This window comes from Musa acuminata, chromosome BXJ2-6 (assembly GCF_036884655.1).
Source record: "Musa acuminata AAA Group cultivar baxijiao chromosome BXJ2-6, Cavendish_Baxijiao_AAA, whole genome shotgun sequence".
Taxonomy (NCBI): domain Eukaryota; kingdom Viridiplantae; phylum Streptophyta; class Magnoliopsida; order Zingiberales; family Musaceae; genus Musa; species Musa acuminata.
Genome location: NC_088343.1, coordinates 4,169,382 through 4,189,203, shown reverse-complemented (window position 1 = coordinate 4,189,203; position 19,822 = coordinate 4,169,382). Strand labels below are relative to the sequence as shown.

General features: G+C 38.4%; 3 protein-coding genes and 1 long non-coding RNA gene across 4 annotated transcripts; 3 read left to right on the top strand and 1 right to left on the bottom strand.

Moving 5' to 3' along the window:
• Positions 1-4: 4 nt before the first annotated feature.
• On the bottom strand, positions 5-5,411 carry LOC103986855 (sulfate transporter 1.3). The gene is made up of 14 exons (XM_009404971.3): positions 5,183-5,411; positions 3,471-3,866; positions 3,340-3,388; positions 3,046-3,253; positions 2,796-2,970; positions 2,648-2,713; positions 2,442-2,555; positions 2,231-2,347; positions 2,021-2,147; positions 1,641-1,927; positions 1,341-1,531; positions 914-999; positions 741-817; positions 5-637 (listed from the first exon to the last, which is right to left on the bottom strand). Exons 2-14 carry the CDS (start codon positions 3,807-3,809, stop codon positions 494-496), a joined length of 1,980 nt encoding a protein of 659 aa, XP_009403246.2. The 5' UTR covers positions 3,810-3,866; positions 5,183-5,411; the 3' UTR covers positions 5-493.
• Positions 107-1,557, top strand: LOC135614308 (uncharacterized). The gene is made up of 2 exons (XR_010487482.1): positions 107-264; positions 480-1,557. It is a non-coding gene; the product is annotated as an uncharacterized LOC135614308 (long non-coding RNA).
• A 6,480-nt stretch (positions 5,412-11,891) lies between the features above and the next one.
• On the top strand, positions 11,892-12,896 carry LOC135613414 (sphinganine C4-monooxygenase 2-like). The gene is made up of 2 exons (XM_065110444.1): positions 11,892-12,133; positions 12,213-12,896. The coding sequence occupies exons 1-2, from the start codon at positions 11,909-11,911 to the stop codon at positions 12,762-12,764; spliced, it is 777 nt and encodes a 258-aa protein (XP_064966516.1). The 5' UTR covers positions 11,892-11,908; the 3' UTR covers positions 12,765-12,896.
• A 690-nt stretch (positions 12,897-13,586) lies between these two features.
• Positions 13,587-19,552, top strand: LOC135614307 (protein EMBRYO DEFECTIVE 514-like). The gene is made up of 3 exons (XM_065111511.1): positions 13,587-14,043; positions 18,309-18,395; positions 19,186-19,552. The coding sequence occupies exons 1-2, from the start codon at positions 13,690-13,692 to the stop codon at positions 18,378-18,380; spliced, it is 426 nt and encodes a 141-aa protein (XP_064967583.1). The 5' UTR covers positions 13,587-13,689; the 3' UTR covers positions 18,381-18,395; positions 19,186-19,552.
• Positions 19,553-19,822: the final 270 nt, after the last annotated feature.

Below are 19,822 nucleotides of genomic sequence, written 5' to 3'. Positions count from 1 at the left end.
CATGTCACTGCAACCCAGTAATTTAATTCATCAGCATATAAAATTTGCAGTGGACAACATGAACAAGTCCTCAACCCCACCTCAATAATTCAAGCTATCCACAACATTCACCTGCTCCCTGACTCCACTTCCTTCACCTCTTATCTATGGTATAATGCTTTCATAATGCTACAGCTATCATTCTCATTCTTATTCATCCAACATTTCTTGAGGGAGACTGAAGACATAGCTTCAGGTTCATTTCATCAGATTCAAAAAAATGAGGTAGTACACAATCAGCGGCAACTCCTTTGTATAAGCTCTTTCTGGTTACTGCTCCTTTTATTTTAGATGAAACATAAGCTCTTGTAGTTACCTCTTCAGTTCATCTGAGAATGAACCTTTACACATAAATCCTTCTCTCTGTTCTGTGTTCCAGAACCTGAAACACTAAGTGACACCCTCTCCACGAAAACTCACATGATATGTGCTAATTGTAGGTGACATGTCTACCTTATGAATCTTCCCTTGCCTTTGAAGTACAAGTCATCACAGCTTCTCCAACCGAAAGGAATATCTTGTCATGGCCTATGAGCTCTGTGAACTTGGCTAAATGGAGCTTCTGAATCACCACTGGGCCGGGATTTGCAAGAACAAGCTGAAGAAAAGACGTAAATACTTGTAAGCTTTACTGATCTTCCATTTTCTTTTGAAACAACAGTGTTATCAATGCTATTTCGGCTGTTGTATAAGGTACTAACCTGGATTTCATGTTTTTGGAGGCTCCTATACAGTTCTTCAAAGGCATGGATGCCACTTGTGTCGATGTCTGTCACAGCTGCACATACAATCAGGCAGCGAAAAGATCAATGTCGTAAATATCAGATCAAGATTGTACAATAAGAATGAGAAATAAATGTAAGGGGCTCCTCACGCGACATTTCGACTATCAAGAAATTTATTTGGGGTAGATTTTTTGCTCTCAGTTGCTCTTCTTCATCTCTTAACCATCTCAGGATCCTGCAATAGGTGAACAACCATTGCAATGATAGATTCTAGTAATCCAGTTTTAAAGTAAAAAGTAAACACACAAATTTTAAGAATCAAAGAAAATTGGCCTGGTGATGTTCCTGGGTTCAGTCAATGTGTTCCTCAGATTTATGTACTGAACTCATTAGAATGACTTCTAGTGAGTTTAGTAAAAGTCCTGACATTTATTCACTTTGCCGTTGGGTCCTAATGTACAGTTAAACTATGTCCAACTGAGATCTGTGGGTTCTTCATGCTATTCTAGCTTAAAGATGTGCTACCAATCTGAATTAGCAACTATAATTAGTAACATCTGAGTTATAAAGATTTACCTCTCCTTGACATAGTTAGAGTTTGTGAAGTAGATAGCAGAGTCAACTCTCACTATCAAAACTCCTGGAACCTTGGTTGCCTCTGGGTATTGTACGATGTTTCGGTATACCATTGTCGAAGGAAGATTCCCGAGTAAAGCTGTTCTTGGCCTTGTTACTTGCAGAAGGACCTTCGCAAGCGATATAGAAACCTATTTGTGCAGGAGAGAAAAAGAAATCCATGGCAATTGATATCAGCAAACACAAAAAGGAACCTTTCAGCAGTTCGAAAAGAGGGAAACAAGCAATCGAGGTTCTTACAGCAATCAAGAGGCCAATTTCAACATCTACAAAAACTACACCAAAAAAGGCTCCCATACATGCAATAAAGTCGAGCTTGTCAACCTTCCAGATAAGAAATGCTGCTTCATAATCGATAAGACTGATCACAGCTGAAATAATGATTGAGGAGAGTATCGCGTTCGGGGTGTACTTGAAGAGGGGTGTGATCACTAGCAAGGTAAGCATCACTACCATGGACATGACAATATTGGACACAGATGTTTGACAGCCAGCCATGAAATTGACAGCCGAACGTGAAAAGGAACCTGCAACCAAATACATGTTTTCAAGTATTTAATGTTCATGGTGATTCTCTGATTCAGAAATAACTCCTTCAAGCATTGATCTTATATGTTTACCTGTTGCTACATAGCAAGATGTCATTGAACCAACTATGTTCATGGTTCCTATAGCAACCATTTCCTTGTTTCCATCCAATTGATATTCCTTCATGGAAGCAAATGTTCTTCCAATTGCTATTGCTTCCTACAGATTTACCCTATTTGTTACAAGTAGTTCAAAAATAGATTTCTTCGAGAAAGATGGACTTGAGTTTAGAGGTTAAGTACTGTCAGAGCTATCAATCCAGCAACCAATCCAATTCTGAATCCTTTTGCGGCATAAGAACCACTGAAGTGAATCTGACTAACAGATGATGGGTTGAGTCCCCTATCTATCTTTTTCACCTTTCATAGATCAATAACAGAACCAGTTTTGGTCATCAAATTTAATGAAAGTTTAGTTTTAATTCAAACAGATAACTGATAGCTGAGAACTTACAATCTGGACACCATGCTTATCAGCCCGGGTGACGTACACGAAAAATGTGGATAGGATAACTGATATAAGTGGCGCAATTGCAGGAACCCAGAAAAATTTCCTATTTTTCTTTCCCTGTAGAATTTGAACAGTATCACTAGAAGAGGTAAATTAAATATACAAGTCTTGTTCTTGAAAGCTTCTTCAAATGAGAATTAAGCACATACAATGTACTTTGCAGAAAGAAGAAATGCCAAAAACATTGTCCCTATCAATATCGTCTCCCAGTTCCACTGCAAAATTAACAAAATCGAGTAAGATTCAGCAAAGAAGCCCCATCCTAAGACATAATAAACCGAGAGTTAGTAGCTTTACCCCATGATGGACTGAACCCCAAACAGATTTCATAACTGAAATGATATCTGTGTTCTTGGTAAAGTTCTTGATTCCAAGAAATCCTTTTAGCTGCTGGAGAGCAATTGTAATGGCAGCCCCGCCCATAAACCCAACAATTGCAGCATGAGAGAGGAATTCGATGAGAAAGCCTAATCTGTGATATCAGATAATATAAAGTTACATTTCCATATCTAAAACACCAATTGCAATAACTATAAGGAGCATTTACCTCAGAAATCCGAGTGCTGCTTGAGTGACACCGGCGAAGAAAGTTGCTGTGAATGCAAGCCGCCGGTAATCCTCCTTATTTTTCTCAGGATCTACTTCATTCTGAAGAAGGGTTCCAAGCAAGAGAGACACAACTGCAACTGGTCCAATAGCAATGTCCCTTGAGCTACCCATCACTGCATAAATTAGTGGTGGAACAAAACTGGAATCTGCAAAAGAGAAAAAGCAACAATTGCTCATAACAAAGAAATAAAACTTTAATTCTGATTATCCAAAGCAGTATAACTGAACTCACATAGCCCATATTTTGCATCCATGTTGGCAAGCTTAGCATATCCTATGTCCTGGTTTAGAAAATATCAGGTTTCAGTAATTTAGTCTAACATAGGAACGAATTCATTTAATTGTGCTATTAGGGATGAATACCTGAGGGATACAAAGACTAGCAATTGTCAATCCAGCAATAACATCTCCTTTGAACTTACTAAGATTGTAGCTTCTTCCCCACTCAAGGACTGGAAACAAGAACCGAAGGCCCAGCACCAGCTGTCTTGATCTAGGCTGGTCCTTGTAAGGCCGTAGAGGATCATCTGAGAAGAATGTTTCCTTTAACGTTTCAGAGAATTCTCCGATGAAGTTCCTCCGAGGTGGCAGTCCCACCTTGTGCACAGATTTGTGATTTTCGGTCTGCCTGTGGGAGGAAGAATGATTGGCCATCTCAATATCCTTGCTCTCAACTTCATCAGAGACAGAGTGCGCCATCATTGGCTTGTTTAACTAAAGAAGCAGGATTGCTGGATTTGGGGGGCAGCAACTTTTAGCCTGCAAACACAAGGACTTCTTAGAAATCAACGTAGTAGTTGTTGACATTTCAGCAGTTAGCACAGAAAGAATCAAGACAGACACTACAGGTTGAATCACTTTTATCAGTTGCTGTCCAAGCAAACAAGCCAAAATGTATCAATCCAACATGTTCAACTAGCAAAAGACATGAAGACAAATATGTGCCAATGACCAGACCTAGAAGAAAGGTACAAAAATGTAACTTAAAACATTTATTCCTAACTTTTTCTTTCCCTCCGGAAGATAGCATACATTAGCATGAACATAATAAATATAAACAGATCAGAGATTGGGATCAAAGAAGCTAACACGGCATCTACAATTGGCAAAAGACCAAGGACTTAATTCTCATGAGAACTAGTTGATGTCCAATTGTCCATATATAGGACTGAGCAAGATATCCTGGTATAAAGTATAAACCACATTCAAGATAGTGAAATAACATTAGTAAGAGATTATTTTATCATGAACAGTTAATTCCTCCTTGAAAGCATCCGATACTAGTCCTGGTCAAACTACTCATCCAAGTCAGTTAATCTACATCATACATACATATAGAGATCAAGATATTGGGTGGCATTATACTTCTTTAGGGTTATCATGATTGAAACATGATTCATGTTATAACAATATATAAGAGATCTGCAGAGGGGTCTTCAAAAATTTCTTTGCCAGGCACTTCTGAAGGTTCATATGATATCTTCAGAAAGAAGTCCACTAAGTAAATCTAATAATGTGGGCAAATCTTGGGAGAACAAACTGGAATTGTGTCACTTTCAGAAGTCAGATGTAGTACAAAAGGAAAAGGAAGGCTGAGGAGGTGTTTGAATTATGCATCTCAATGCTTCAGAACATTTTCAGTCAATGGAGCACGTCATTGGTTAGAAAAAAAAATTACAGCATAGTTGCATTAAAAGCTTCAATAGATATACTCTGTAACCCATTTAACAGGGATCAAGGAATGATGCACAAGGAACAGAAGAAACCACCACCATGGAATGAGTCCAGAATGAACTTCAACTAGATCAGAACACAAATCATGCACCAGAAGAAGTACAAGCCTGTTTTAGGTCAGAACAGCATACAAATGCTACTTTAGAGACCAAGTATCAGAAGCCACCAAAAGAATCCACAAACCAAAGAGGCAGCATCAGTGCCACAAGGGAAAAGCTCCCTTGATTCCCTTTCATCTTGGAAGTGGACCTTTTAGCATTCACATATGCTATGAAAAAAGTAAATAAATGGGAACACAAGAAAGAAACCAAAAAGAAGATTGAATGACAAAAAGAAAACACCTTTCCAAACAGGAGCCACTGCTGAAGGTCCCCTAAACTACTTCTCTCCACCACCCAATGTTGCTTTTTTCTCCTCTTTTCTTCCTTGGTTTCATCCTCAGATCCTCCAGTATCTCCAAGATTCCCATCAAGAGTGAGGAGAGGCTTCACCCCTACAATAATCATCATATCTAAGATGTATGTAAAGGGTTGGAAGACCCTAACTGAGTCAACCCAGTTGTTTCTTTTTTCCTCTCTTATCGGTTGCTACCAGCCTACCATCTTATACCTCCTCAACTAGTGGCAATGAGTGATCAGGAACATCACACAGAACTTAGAAAGAGGAAGAAGAGTCCAAACCTGTCCACATTCATTGCATTTTGACAGCAGGCCTCAATGATGGATCTGAACAGGATCCAACAGCAATCTTCTTGCTTGTTTATTGTTTGGTGTTTACTGATTTGCGCAGCTTGAGAAGATGCCTTCCATACATAGAAGGGTGCAGCTTCATCAGTGCAATTAAATACTTTTGTTTCTTTGATGTTGACTTTCACTGATCATAATTCCTGTGCAGAGAGGGCACACTGGGACACATTTTATTATGAAATGGTCTTCTTTTGGATTTGAAGGATATCAATTCAAGGATGCCAATTTGCTCATATGATCATGTGAGCAACCTATTGTCAATCTATGTCCATAAAGTCAGATTGATAGGCAAAAAGAACAAAAACTTTTGACTATAACACTAGTGGCTGAAACTTCAAAGAAAACTGGCCACTAGACTTCATCACTAAGAAGTCTTTGGCACAGCTTGTAGACTTTTCAACTAATGAAACAATAGCATCAATAGACTGAACAAGTGGCTCTATGTGAAACAAGAGACTTTGAAGGACTTGGGCAATAAATGGGGCTGTCCGTCATACTTGTAGTTGCTTTCAGGGATGACCTTGCAAAGTCAGCAATGCCTTTCAACCAAACCCTCAGGGCTTCAATGTTAGACCAATGAAAGTGGATGCAACACATCACCTGCTCAGGCATCCAATTCAGATTGCTCATAATTAGCAGTGATTGAACCATGGAATCTCTCTAAATAAAGATCATATTTATTGGACCAATATATATCAACTGGTATTTACCAGTTCAATCAAGCAGTGATATTAGAATATATAGTCCAATATCCAGAGATATTATTTTTATTATTTTAGTTAATGATGTATCAACATACACTTTGATATAACAGTTTCATGCCAACTTCATCGAAAACTATAATTAGCATCAAATCGAAATTTAAAGCCTTGATTATCGTAACAATCATAATTTAACTTTTATGAGGATCCCATTAAAAGATGATCAATAACTCATTATCCTTCATTAAACTTAAATATTTTTCTGATTATCATTAAGACATCTGCAGATGGTGGTCCTAAATATTTTTTTCTGATTAATTTTGTCCTCTCAATATCTTCATGTAAGGCTAAACTACATTAAACTTAAATGTCTTCAAACAGTTGTGCTCATTTAAAGGGCATCAAGCAGGTCCAAATACAAAAGGCTATACTTCATTAAAGAGTCATAACTTTGGACTCCTCATGTCATGTAAGTGTTACATGTGAATTTTTTTCCCCTTCAAATTTGGAATGATTTACAAAAAAAGAAAAGAAAAATAGGAATAATCATACAAGGGCAATAAGAAAGAAATAACAAAGAAAAATGCATAGAGTTATTGCCTAATCAAACTAATCAAAACACATGGAGAAAATGATGGATCGATGTACAGCCAACTAGTTAAGGAATAGTTATGTCATTATTGAGAGAATAAAAGAAAATAAAAAGAGAAATGCGATAGAAATTAGCTATGCAGAACTGCATCTTATGATTGTAAAGAAATTATGAGAAGCTTTACTGAAAAGTTCTATGCCTCAGCAGTTTTCCTAATGTGATGCACTACAAGAAAAAAAAAAGAAATGGAAAAGAAAAAAAAAAAAAGGTAGTTATTGCTGGGGTATCGGATCGTCTCTCAAGTTAGATTTTGAATTGTATAAATCATTCCTGCATGATTCATAAATTTGCATGCACCCATCCTGGTATCCTTATGTTTGTATTGTTCAGAGGCCTACAATATCTTCAGCAATTTCCTGCATTGAGCATGACAATTTCTATCAGTAGGAATCTGACCAAGGGAAAAATAAATGGAAAGCTCTTTTATATGATTACTTCACTCAAACTGCTTTCTTAGTCACAGGTAATAGCAATGAAGGAAGCTTTCAGAATGGCCTCCTCAAAGTGGTACAGAGCTCAATTCATTCCTATCTGGCACACTGAAGTAGACTAGCCCCAAACCCATTCCTCCTTTCAACTAAGGCTACAACTCATTCAATGAAAGGTGAAAGGTCAATCTAACACAGGGAACTTTATTTACATGTGCAATATTGTGTGAACAGTGTGGAGCTAAGAGATCAGATGTGGTCGAGGAAAGAATCCTCCTAATTTTTTTCTACCATGTTTCTTTGCTAAAAACAGACATCATAATTCACACCAATCATAGAGTGATATGTGGATCATATGGTTATAGTCATTCAACACAGATTCTGTCATTATATCATAGTCCAATCAGGTTATTTGTTATGTTATGTCTAAATCAAGACAAGAAATTATTCTATCAATGGATCGATAAAGAGAATCTTCCACAACAGCCTAGCAAGCTTTGTTTCTATAAAAGAAGACTCATTCTAAGGTAGACGTATCATTTGTTTCTCCGAATTTTTATTGTATTTTTCATGTAGTATTTTCTTTACCTCAAAGTAAACTCTGATTTGAGCATCAGATGAGGATTCTCTTGGGCACATTCATGACAACCTATAATGTGCAAGATCAACTTCCTCAATTCATCATGATTACATCGATCATTTATCACCTCACATCTTTCCTGAGGGCTGGACATTCTTTAAAGACATTGTTCGGCTCAACATAGCCAGTGACAGAGGCCACAACCATCTACCAACAAGAATGGCCCAAGTGAGGAATTTGAAGGATGAACACAAGTGAGGTATAATTGGACTTGCAGTGGATGCAAAGATGAAAGAAGGCAACACCTTTCATTGAAGAAAAGTGTTTCTTGACCTTGAGCTCATAGCCCTCACAGACAAAACCCAGTCATTTCTCCCAAGTGCATGCAACTGTTGACAACCATTGACAGGCATGAAACGTTTAAACACAGATGGGTAGCAAAAGATCAGTATTTCTTGATGACAATGCATGATTGACAGAAGAAAGAAACAAAATGAAGGGGGAGATAGTACCAATCACCACTGCCATTTAAGCACTAGAGGACATGGGTGTGAAGATGAAGGGGCTCTTTCTTTTCTCAACTTTAAAAAGCAACAAAGAAGTAAAAGAAAAGATATCTAATGTATTAATTCCCATATATTAATAGTTTTTAAGACTGAATAAGCATAACTTGAGAACAAATAATAGTGATAAGTTTAACTAAATCTAGTAATATATGCAATAACATATGGACTATATATTTATCTCACTAATAATATGATCCCATCTATAATGACACAGATGCTATAAGGTTAGAGGAATTAGTGGATATTATAAAGAAAACTAAATGTTGGATTTAGCTACTATATTAGGCTCAAGTGCAATGAAGAAAAATAATAATAATAATTTATGGTCACTAAAAGATTTGATCCATCTTAATCCATTTCAAACATTCATACAATTTGGACTTAATATTCCCCAAGCTTTTGCTTGCAAAGAGGCTGCTTCTAACTTCTTCCAAACATTCACCAAATCTAATAAACAAGGGGAAAATAATTGAAGAAGGATAAGCCAAAATAATAAGTCCTGTTAAACCAGCAACTAATTTGCAAACAACAGCAGTTCTACAACCAACACCTACACATAGTAAGTGCATCAAACATGACTCTCTTTATCTTTCCTCTCTTTCATGGGTTACACTTGTTGAGATCAGCCTTGGCTTGTCTTGGTGATGAGCCATCAGGGTGGACTCTTCCTTCAGTTCCCTTCTTCTGTCCCTTGGGCTTCTGCTGCCCTTCCTTTCTCTTGATCTTCTGCTTGTAGTGCTCTTGTTGGACATGGAGCTGGGCATAGCTGGCTCCAATGGACAACATGATATCCGAGAGCAAGAGGTTTATGAGGCTCCTGTGGAAGACTCTGAATTATAGCTTTGTGCAGTGTGATTGGGTCACAAGATGTGGTATTTATAGCAGTCCTCTGTCAATTTTTTTAAGGTTTTCCTTTGGTGGGTCATGCAAAGTGGGTGAAGCAACTGCTGCAATTGCAAGTGCCCTTTTGACCTTCCATCTATTATGTCACAATGACCCACAAAAAAAAAGGAAAAAGTATTATCTACCTTTGTAACAGATAATGATGATAGTATTGTTGCACCAGAAATGTAGTGACACCCACACCATCTTTTGGTTCTTTACTTCCTTTGATGTGATCTAGACTCAGATTTTATCTTGTGGGGCAATCTATACCTTTGTGTATATGAAGATAAGATTCATGTCTCTACAGGAGGTGGAAGTTATGGCAGACATTCAAGTCTTTATCTGCAAGTTTCTGTGGCTAAAGCTATCTAATGTTATGTACTGTTTGGATAAGGTCTTGTAAGCCTAGGATTGGATTAAGTGCTCTCACTTATCTAGAAATGGGAAACAGAGTGGATAGAGATCAGGATCAACAGCTTTACATCTTCACTGGTAAGGAGGACCTTCATGGACAAGTTCAAGAGTATTAGTATGTTCTCATAGTGTCAGAAATCAAATTCATTCATGAGTGTTTCAGAAGATTATATTTAAGGTTCTCATATTAGCCATCCACAAAGTAGAAGAAATAGTGAGATTCCCCACCATCATATAATAATGTGGATATGGTTTGTGGGGGATATGCCATGTTCCTTGTCTCCTCCATGCTAGTGACAAGAGATGAGGCTCAACTTCATGTTACCTGTGTTGAAATTTCTTTGAACAGAGGAAGTCCAATTATTAGCACAGTGAAATGACATACTGCAAGTTCTTACATAAGTAGTGACAAGCCAATTTGTTGCTTTTGCTGCTCTGCATTTGTGGAACCTAATGACTCAACAGATCACAACCTATCAAGAATAACCACCACCTCTGTAGTCTATTCCACTGTAATCTACAGTTCCTTTCCTTCTTCCTAAGTGAAACCAATGATGATATCTATGAAGGATGAAATGATTCTCCAAAAATCACTAAGTTGATCATATTTCCAAGTCTTTTACACTGATATCCATTTTTTTTTCCTGTGTTGATGCACCAGCAATGGAACAATTTTCTCAAAAAATTTGATCTGGTTTTGGTTACAGAAATAAGATGTTTGTGAATTATATTGCTGCATCATATTCAGAAATAAAAATAGATCAGCATAATAGAAAATTCAGAATTCCGAAAACCTACAAGTCCTACAAATTGTATAAAACTTGCACATAAATTATATAAATCAAACAAAAGAGCCAAAATGGATAAAAAATATAACCCACAACTGCAGTAATAATTAATCCTGCCCAAGCCACCAGTAACTTCAGCAAGTGTTTTCTGATCAGTGAAATCCACTTTATTCTAAGGGATACATTCATCCTTACTGATGAATGAACTCTTATAAAAGCCTTCATCACCTTGACCAAAATCCACATTCTGGGACTGCAACATCCTAAGATTTAGTATTTGAGCATGTTTAGCTCAACTTTGAACATGTAGCAACTGACATGGAAATGTTAATGCTGTGAGGTTATTTGGATATGTGATCAATGACCTTATGACCTTTAATTTACTATGCCAAATGATCGATACGCTCTCATACCATTTATTATCGATATTTGATCCGATGTGATAACTGATTCATTAACTTGATACATTTGAATTACTAACCGAAAATACTAATATTAAATCTCAAACTGAGGTGTCACATGATTTTATATATTTATAAGAATATTATTCTTATAGATACATGACACATAGATACATTGTATGGATACATGACCAATGACTATATATTTCACTTTTGATATAAAATCAATAAGCTGTTCAAAATGTGATTTTACATACCTAATTTAAGGTGTATGGAAAACAGTCAACAATTGTTTGCTCCTCATGAAATATTGGATCAAAGTCTTCTCAAGAACTTCTGAAACATCAAAGGAAATTGCCCCTATTTATGACCACTTGGTACGCTGTTTCCAGACTACCTAAGCAAAATACTACTCTTCAACCATGTGGAAAAAGCCCCACTTGCAGTTTACTGCATGTTGACGTTCAAAAATGGAGTGCATAAGTTTGATCACTTCCTATATTGGGTTCATATTACAGCCATGCATGCAGCTGCTTCCTTCTGCATGTTCCCTAATCTTTGTTTATTAGCCAACTACGTGCGATTAATTATTATGAATCTCTTGCACACAATTAATCCTTTTCTTAACCTCAAATCTACTCAGGTCATTAGCCAAGTCCAACTTGTTGGAGTCTTTGCACCCTTCGAGATTGCATCAATGCCAAGCCATATATGGATCATTTCAAATGGTTCTACGCTATAGGAAGTCTAAATTTCAAGGTAGTCGGCTGTATTTAGCTGACTTTTAATGGAGGACTCTCTCAGAAGAAGATGGAGAGAGCAAACACTTGCTCTTCGTGATCTATATAAACTACAGAAGCAAAGACACCACCACCACCACCAAGGGATCGTGAGCTTTGTGTGGCAATGGAGTATTCTCTGCCTTCCGATGAGATCTTAGCCATTGTAGTGCCCATTCTGGTTTACTGGGTTTACTCCGGCGTATACTTGATGCTTGGCTCCCTCGACAACTATCGGTTGCACTCGAGAAAAGATGAGGACGTCAAGAACTTGGTCTCCAAGCTCCAGGTGGTGAAGGGAGTTCTTCTCCAGCAGCTGGTTCAAGCTGCTGTTGCCTTCCTCGTGTTTAAGGTCGAACACCAACGTGCCTCCATGATCTTTCTCTCTTTCTATCAACATCACTCAATGAGTTCATCTTGTGCATTTACAGATTACAGGTGATGATCACAGTGCAGCAGCCACAAACGATTCGGCCTCGTTTCTCTCGCTGGTGAGGCAGTTCGTCGTCGCCATGTTCGTTCTCGATACATGGCAATACTTCTGGCACCGATACATGCACCTGAACAAGTTCTTGTACCGCCACGTCCATTCATGGCACCACCGCCTCGTCGTCCCATACTCCTTCGGCAGCCAATACAACCACCCGGTAGAAGGGCTTCTCTTGGACACCTTCGGCGGCGGCCTCGCCTTCATTCTCTCGGGCATGTCGCCCAGAACCTCCATCTTCTTCTTCTCCTTCGCCACCATCAAAGGGATAGATGACCACTGCGGGCTGTGGCTTCCCGGGAACATCTTCCACCTGTTCTTCTGGAACAACACCGCGTATCATGATGTCCATCATCAGCTCTACGGCAACAAGTACAACTTCTCGCAGCCATTCTTCATCACATGGGACATGATCTTGGGAACACACATGCCTTACAAGCTGGAGAGGAGGGCTGGCGGTGGTCTTGAAGCTCGACCACTGAACCGCCGGTCTTGATCGATCGCCATGAGAATGTGTGGAACCGCTAAGCTTAGTCTCTTCAGCTTTATGAGCATCCAAATTAAGCAGCTTCTGTAATAACTTTGCTGAATCATAAGGTCGGATGAATTTTCTGACATAATTTCCTAAGTTAGTAACCATTATCATTTAGTATTTTTAATGTATCAGTATCTCGTTATTAGGATTGCAGTCTTCGGAAGTAATTGCGGAGGGTTGAGACCGACGAAGACAGCTATTCTCTTGGAGCAGTTTTTCTGCACACCTCATTAATGCAAATTGATGTTCTTATGGTTGACTTTGCCAAGTTGACCAAACGCAGGATGTGCTAATTGGATCACTATTTGGCAAACATCCTAATGAAGGGGAAGAGACAAGGAAGTTGACTTGGTCTAAAGTTGACCCAAAAGTCAAGGAACCTTTCACTGCCTTCTTGTGAGGCAGATTTTGATGCTGTATTTGGTTGACTGGATGAGTGACCACATGAATGATTGACAAATAATATCCATGACATGGCAATGGTTGGTTGGATGTCTCACATTTATCCACAATTAAGTCAATTATACTTGGCAAAGCAATCAAACTAAGTCAACATTCTTGAGCTTATTTAGTAGAGTCACTTCATAGCATATTATTAAAATGAAACAAAATTTATTATATTACTAATTGCATGATGGAATATTTGTTGACTACATTTTATTTTGTTGATAGAAATTATAGTTCATTAATTAACAATAGTATTTTTCTTCTTTAAAAAAGGATAATAAATAGATAATCACCTCCTCCTCACGTGACAAGTCATAAGTTATGTTATATTACCGGCCGGCCGGACGGCCGCCCCCTGAAACCCGGTTAGGGTTAGTGTTTGATCAATTGAACCTACGAGCTGGAGCCTCCGCCGATCGCGGAGCTCTTCTCTTCGATCATGGGGGACGAGCACGCAGAGAAGCCCCAGGTCCCCGAGGGAGGCGGGCTTGTGGCCGAGGAGGTTCCGTCCGAGAGCGGAAGCGGCACTGAGAAAAGGGGACGGGAAGAGGACGACGAGGAGGACTGTGGTTTGAAGAGACAGAAGGTGGAGGGGTCTTGGGAAGAAGAAAAGACGGATGGAGTTGACGGAAAGAGGGAAGGTGGAGGCGATCTGGAGGTGGGCGGGTGTGGGGATGGGAGGGAATCGGAGGCAGCGAATGTCGGGCCGAAGGGATTTAAGTCGTCCGTGGAGATGTTTGAGTACTTCTTGAAACTTCTCCGTTCCTGGTCGCCCGATCTGGATATCAACAAGGTGAGGCTTTATGTTCTTATAACAAATTTTCTTTCTTTTTGTTGGTAGAATAAAAGATGTCTTTTTTGTTATTAAACCAATGGGGAGATAATTTATATAGTTGAATTTGTCTAAATCTTTTTTTCTTAATTGCGTCGGAGAAGGATTCTTAGATGATCAGATTTTTAATCTTGAGAAAATGTTTCTGAATCTCAGCTTGTGAGCATAGTCAACATGCAATGAAAGATTGTTCTCTGCTGATGACACCTTTGAGTCTGCAACTTCTAGCTTTCTAATGATCTAAGTTGCTAATTGCATTTGCCATATTGTTTTGTTCGGAAAGAAAATTTTCAGCTTATATTACCCTAAGAAAATGTAACTACTAGTGTTAGAATTATAGGGAGTATGTCTAGTGAGTTTCCTATTAGCATAGGATTACATCAATGATCCACATTAAGTTCTTACCTTTTCACATTGATAGTGGATGAAATTACTAGTCATTTACATGATAGAAACCTCCCTAGTGTATATTATTTTATTATGATATTGTCTTAGTTGATGAGAACCTAAGTAAAATTAATTATAAACCTGAGCTATGAAAATAAGCCTTAGAAACTAAAGGTTTTAGATTAAGTAGGACTAAAACTGAATATATAAAAAGCAGTTTTAGTGATTCTAGGAATAGATAAGAAAATATAATTAAGTTGGATGGACAAAAAGTCCCTTTTAAGTACAAGCTTTAGGTATTTTAGATTATTTATTGAATAAGATGAAGAGATCGATAAAGATATTATTCATATAATAAAAACAGGGTGGTCAAATGGCAAGGGACGTTAGGAGTCTTGTGTGATCATCGGATATTTTTGAAATTAAAAGATAATTTATTTTAAGACAGTTGTGAGACCAACGATGCTTTATGGATCTGAGTGTTGGGTAGTCAAGAAACAACATTTGCAAAATTTTTGTGTTGCGGAGATGAGAATATTCGTATAGATGTGTGGAGCTACTAGGAAAGATAGGAAAGGAAATACTTTTATTATTTATGAATAATTAGATATCTTCGATAGAAGATAATATGATAGAAAATATTTTAAGATGGTATGGACATATGCTTCGGAGACCTTCGGATGTAGTAGTCAGAAGAAATGAAATGATTAATGTTAGTAGTACAAGAAGAGGTAGAGGAAGACCTAAAAATATTTTAATAGAAACTATAAATAAAGATTTAAGTACTCTGAACTGAACTAAATATATGTCTTTTTATAGATCTCAATGATGGCAAAAGATCCATATAGATCTCAATGGTTGTATATTACCCTTAGAAAAGGAAGTAATATTTTATATGAATTCCTTTATATGTTTTGTTCTGAAAAGGAAGCAGAAGCTGCATCCTTATGTAGCTTCTTGATTGTTCACCATTAAACCAAGGAATAATAAATTTCTGAAGACAAAAGTAGAATTTTTATATAGTCGTATGTAGGAAGACATGTATGTTCATTTGGTTTTCAAGTTTTTTGCTTGTTTATTCGTAATCACATTTGGGTCTTCTCAAGGCAGTGCCTTGAGGCCCTATTAAATGTTTGAGAATGTAACAACTGAAAATATGATATTGTTCATCTGATCATGTTGACCTTGGAGAACCCAATTCCTTTTTATAGTTTTACAAGCTAAGAAGTGGAAATGACCTCTATTAGCATGATGGAATGGATTATGAAATGATTTTGCTCTATGCATGTGCTTTTTATGTTCAAGAGAGAATTCTGGTCAGGCTAAAAGGATCATCTGGTCACTCCATATAAATATTTGAAATTCTTGAGAATATTGGATGTGGTGTGTCATGTCTTGAGTTATCAAATACAGTAACAACTAAGGGTTGGTATTTTTAACATTTTGTTTACTTTCACATTATAATTTCTGGAATGACCAACTAAGTTAGACTTTCAAACCCTTGATATTTAAGGGATTGTTAAGACTTGGTTGTCATCATCACTTTGACATTATAAGCGCTGGAGGGACCAACCAAGTCAGACTTTTAAACCCTTGATATTTTAAGGGATTGCCCAGACTCAGTTGTCATTATCAGAATCAGATAATCTTGAATTTGTTGCAGCTGAGCCAATTGATTTCTGATGCAAAATTGATTGTTCGGTTGGATTCTAGTTTAATACAAGTCAATCCCAGCTTTAATCCAGCTTGTTGCTGTTCCCAGAAAATTTCCAAATAGTTTTATTGATGTTGATTGAGTTTCGTATGATCTTGGCTGATTTATTGGTCATTGTTGAAAATTCCAGTCCCAGTCTGGTCCATTTTGCCAGGATCATGACATCAAATCCTATTGCCCATCCTGATCCTAGCCTTGTGAACTTAGCCTATAAGGTTGACTGGAGGGGACAACATGATTGCAAAGGTAAAGTTCTGACAGTACATAGGATGGAAGAAAACCTATCTGGCAGCAGATACTAAGATTCTTGTGGCAATTTGGCCATTCTTGGCAGGCACTACAAGCAATTTACAAGATGCAACAAAAACATTACAGAGAATAAATTGAACTAAAATGCGTCATTTTTTGGCCTGGGAACCAATATTGAACAATGCGACAGGAGCAAGACTAATAACTAGTGGAAGCAAAGTTCATAAAAGAGGTACTAAAAACTTGCAGAGAATGAAATGAAATTGATCTTGACTAAGCGACTGTTGGTTGTTGTCCTCCAACCATCAGGGGTCAAAAGTGGTTACTCAAGTAAAGTATAGAGTGTTTGATCCGGATCAATTTATTGACTGTGAGTCGGAACAAAATTTTTTTTGACTCTGTTTGTAGAAATGATGAAAATTATGAATGCCAGTAAACAAAAGTTCACAACATTGCAAGATAAATCTAGTAAACTTATTTGGTTACAGTGCTTTTGTGCAATCATGCCAGTATCTATGAAATGGAAACTAGTAGTGACTCTATTGTGAATCGGCTATGAAAAAACAGAAATTTGTGAGAATGAATATTGGAATCATGCATGTCATGAATAAAATATGTTATTATATTTAGCTATCGTATGCACTGTTTACCTTGCAGTAACATCAGTTTCTCATCTTGGATAAGTTGGATCTTTTATTAGTTTTGAAGAATTTGGTTTCTTGGCCTTACCAGTGATTGCAAAAGGCGCTCGGGCGAGGCGAGGCGAGGCCCGAGCGCCTCGCTAATGTCCCAGGCGGCGCGCTTCAAATAGGCGCCGCTTGGGCGCTCGCCCGAGCCCAGGCGCTGGGCGCTTCGGGCGAGCGCCTGGGTAAACCAAGGCGACCGAACCATAATTTTAGGTCTGGTTCGGTCTTGGTTCGGTTGTTAGTTGGTTCAATCGAACCAACTAAACCGATATAACCCCAACCCTAACCCAACACTAACTTGCTGCCGCTGCCGCTCTCGATCCCGATCCCGATCCCGATCCCGATCGCGATCTCGTCGCTCGCCTCGCGCCTCCCGCGAGCCCTCTCGCTGCTCGCGTCTCCTGCGAGCCCTCCCGCGAGCCTTCCCGCTGCTCGCGCCTCCCTCGAGCCATCCCGCTGCTCGCGCCTCCCGCGAGCCCTCCCGCGAGCCCTCTCGCTGCCCGCGTCTCCTGCGAGCCCTCCCGCTGCTCACGCCTCCCTCGAGGCCTCCCGCTGCTTGCGCCTTCCGCTCCCTTTCCCTTTCCCGCTGCCGTCGCTCGCCGCTGCTTCCTCGTTTCTCCGTCAGCAGGTTTATATTGTTAATGTGATTATATTTATTAATTATATTATATATTATTATATTTTTATTTAAAATTTTAAATATTTATATTTATTAATTATATTTTATATTTTTATATTTTAGCGCCTCGTTTCGCTCGGGCGAGCGCCTAGCGCCTTGGGCGTTTTTGGACCTTGGCGCCTGACGCTTTTTAAATCACTGGGCCTTACCAGCTGACTTGCCATTAGTGTTTAGACCATCCTCCAAACCTTTTTCATATCGTTGTGGATTGTCTCATTGTTAGTGTTTTTCTCTTCCTATATATCTATTGCTTATTGATTGATTTGCTTTTTCGAGTAAATATTATTTGATTAAGACTATATGTTATTCTTAAAATGATTTCGAATCCTTCTTGTATGGATCTGATTTCTTGTTAATATGTTGCATAAGATTGTTATTTTCCGTTGTTTATCATGTTTATTTTTAGTATTGGATCATACTCTTAAATAAAGTGTTAATTTGTAACTATCACCAAAGAAATTCGTAACAAATTTGATGTTCTCAATATAAAACACTGCTTATACTTTTGCAGTATGAGCACATGGTACTGCTGGACTTGTTGAAGAAGGGGCATCCTGAACCTGCTAAGAAGATTGGAGCATGAATTGAGGCATTCCAGGTGCGGAACCACCCAACATTTAAAAGTCGATGTTTCTTCCTTGTTCGGGCTGATGGAACTAGTGATGATTTTAGCTTCTGTAAATGTGTGGATATGATACTCCCGATGCCTGACCATTTGAAAGCCCAGTCAACTTCAGATAATGGTAGGGTTTTTTATCACAAAAGAGGCAGCCATCCAAGGGGAGGTGGCAGAAGCCGTGGTAGAGGCTATGGAAAGAGAGGTAGTTCTGGGAAATGAATCATATATTTTTTGCTTCTTTTCTTTGAAGTAAAAAATATCATATGATCTAATTTCCCTAAAAGGACCGTTTATGGCGCATGTGTTGAGTTCTATATAGTTTTGCTAAAAGGACCGCACATGCGTTAAGTTCTATATAACAGAACAGAAAACATCTTTCTATTTTGTATGGATTTTATTTATGACATGTCATGCATAATTTTGATATCAATGTCCGAAATTTTGGTTTGTGTTACATTTTCATAATCTCTTTACATGGTCGATACCTTTTCTGTTTGATATTGCTGTATGTTGTATCATCAAGAGCAATTATAGCCATTTGGAATCTTCTCAATGTTGAACAGGTTATAAACAAAAGACATTATCCTTTAGAAATTGGATGGTGATAGACACCCTTAATGTCTCTAAATCTGATCTCTATGTTTGTTGGTAGTGCTAAACTCCTTGTGTCCGTCCACATGGTCATGTGCATGACTGGAACTGGATGTCATTTTAAGTTCACAGGATTCTACATGGCTTTCTGCTACTGATTGCTTCCTTTTGCTTCCAGGATCTAGTGGTGTTTGAGAGCTATAGCAGTATCAGATTAATGTGCAGTCTCCAATGAATGTACATATCAGATGCCGTTGGGGTAGCTGACTTAGTTGGGCGGCAGGCTGTAGCTCATGATGATGCCTATGCCTATCTTGGTTAGCACCTCCGGCAGTGGCTTCTCTCGTAAGATCGTCGGAGCGACCATTTTGTCCACCGGTGGTGGTGGTGTGGGTGTGTAATGTCTGTTGCGTTGCTTTGCTTACTTTCATTGCTCTTTGTATGGGATATGAAAGAAATGATCCTTGATCTACAACAAACTGGACATTGATTTTTTGAGAATCAAATCTTCAAAAAAAATGAAGGTGTATCCTTCACAAACATCACCTACAAGACTATTGCCAGAGCATGCTCGATGCAGTCGCTCTTATATTTTTTGTATCTAAGCCACATCTGAAAGACTAGTAGTTTTCTGTTTGTAAAGTGAAGAAACATTCCCTTGCTCACTTGGTAAGTTTGACTGACATAGTCCGCATATCAGAGACTTGAGTGGCCGAAACAATCTCACCATATGAACAAGTGAATCCCACCATATATCAGAAGGTGAGCATGTTCTAAACAATCTCACCATATGAACAAGTGAATCCCGTTGGGCA

Coding starts and splice junctions, on each gene's coding strand:
- LOC135614307 (XM_065111511.1), top strand. CDS start 13,690: ATGGGGGACGAGCACGCAGAGAAGCCCCAGGTCCCCGAGGGAGGCGGG. Junction 14,044..18,308: donor CCGATCTGGATATCAACAAG/GTGAGGCTTTAT, acceptor ATACTTTTGCAG/TATGAGCACATGGTACTGCT.
- LOC135613414 (XM_065110444.1), top strand. CDS start 11,909: ATGGAGTATTCTCTGCCTTCCGATGAGATCTTAGCCATTGTAGTGCCC. Junction 12,134..12,212: donor TTGCCTTCCTCGTGTTTAAG/GTCGAACACCAA, acceptor GTGCATTTACAG/ATTACAGGTGATGATCACAG.
- LOC103986855 (XM_009404971.3), bottom strand. CDS start 3,809: ATGATGGCGCACTCTGTCTCTGATGAAGTTGAGAGCAAGGATATTGAG. Junction 2,971..3,045: donor GCAGCACTCGGATTTCTGAG/GTAAATGCTCCT, acceptor CTGATATCACAG/ATTAGGCTTTCTCATCGAAT. Junction 638..740: donor TCCAAAAACATGAAATCCAG/GTTAGTACCTTA, acceptor TCTTTTCTTCAG/CTTGTTCTTGCAAATCCCGG.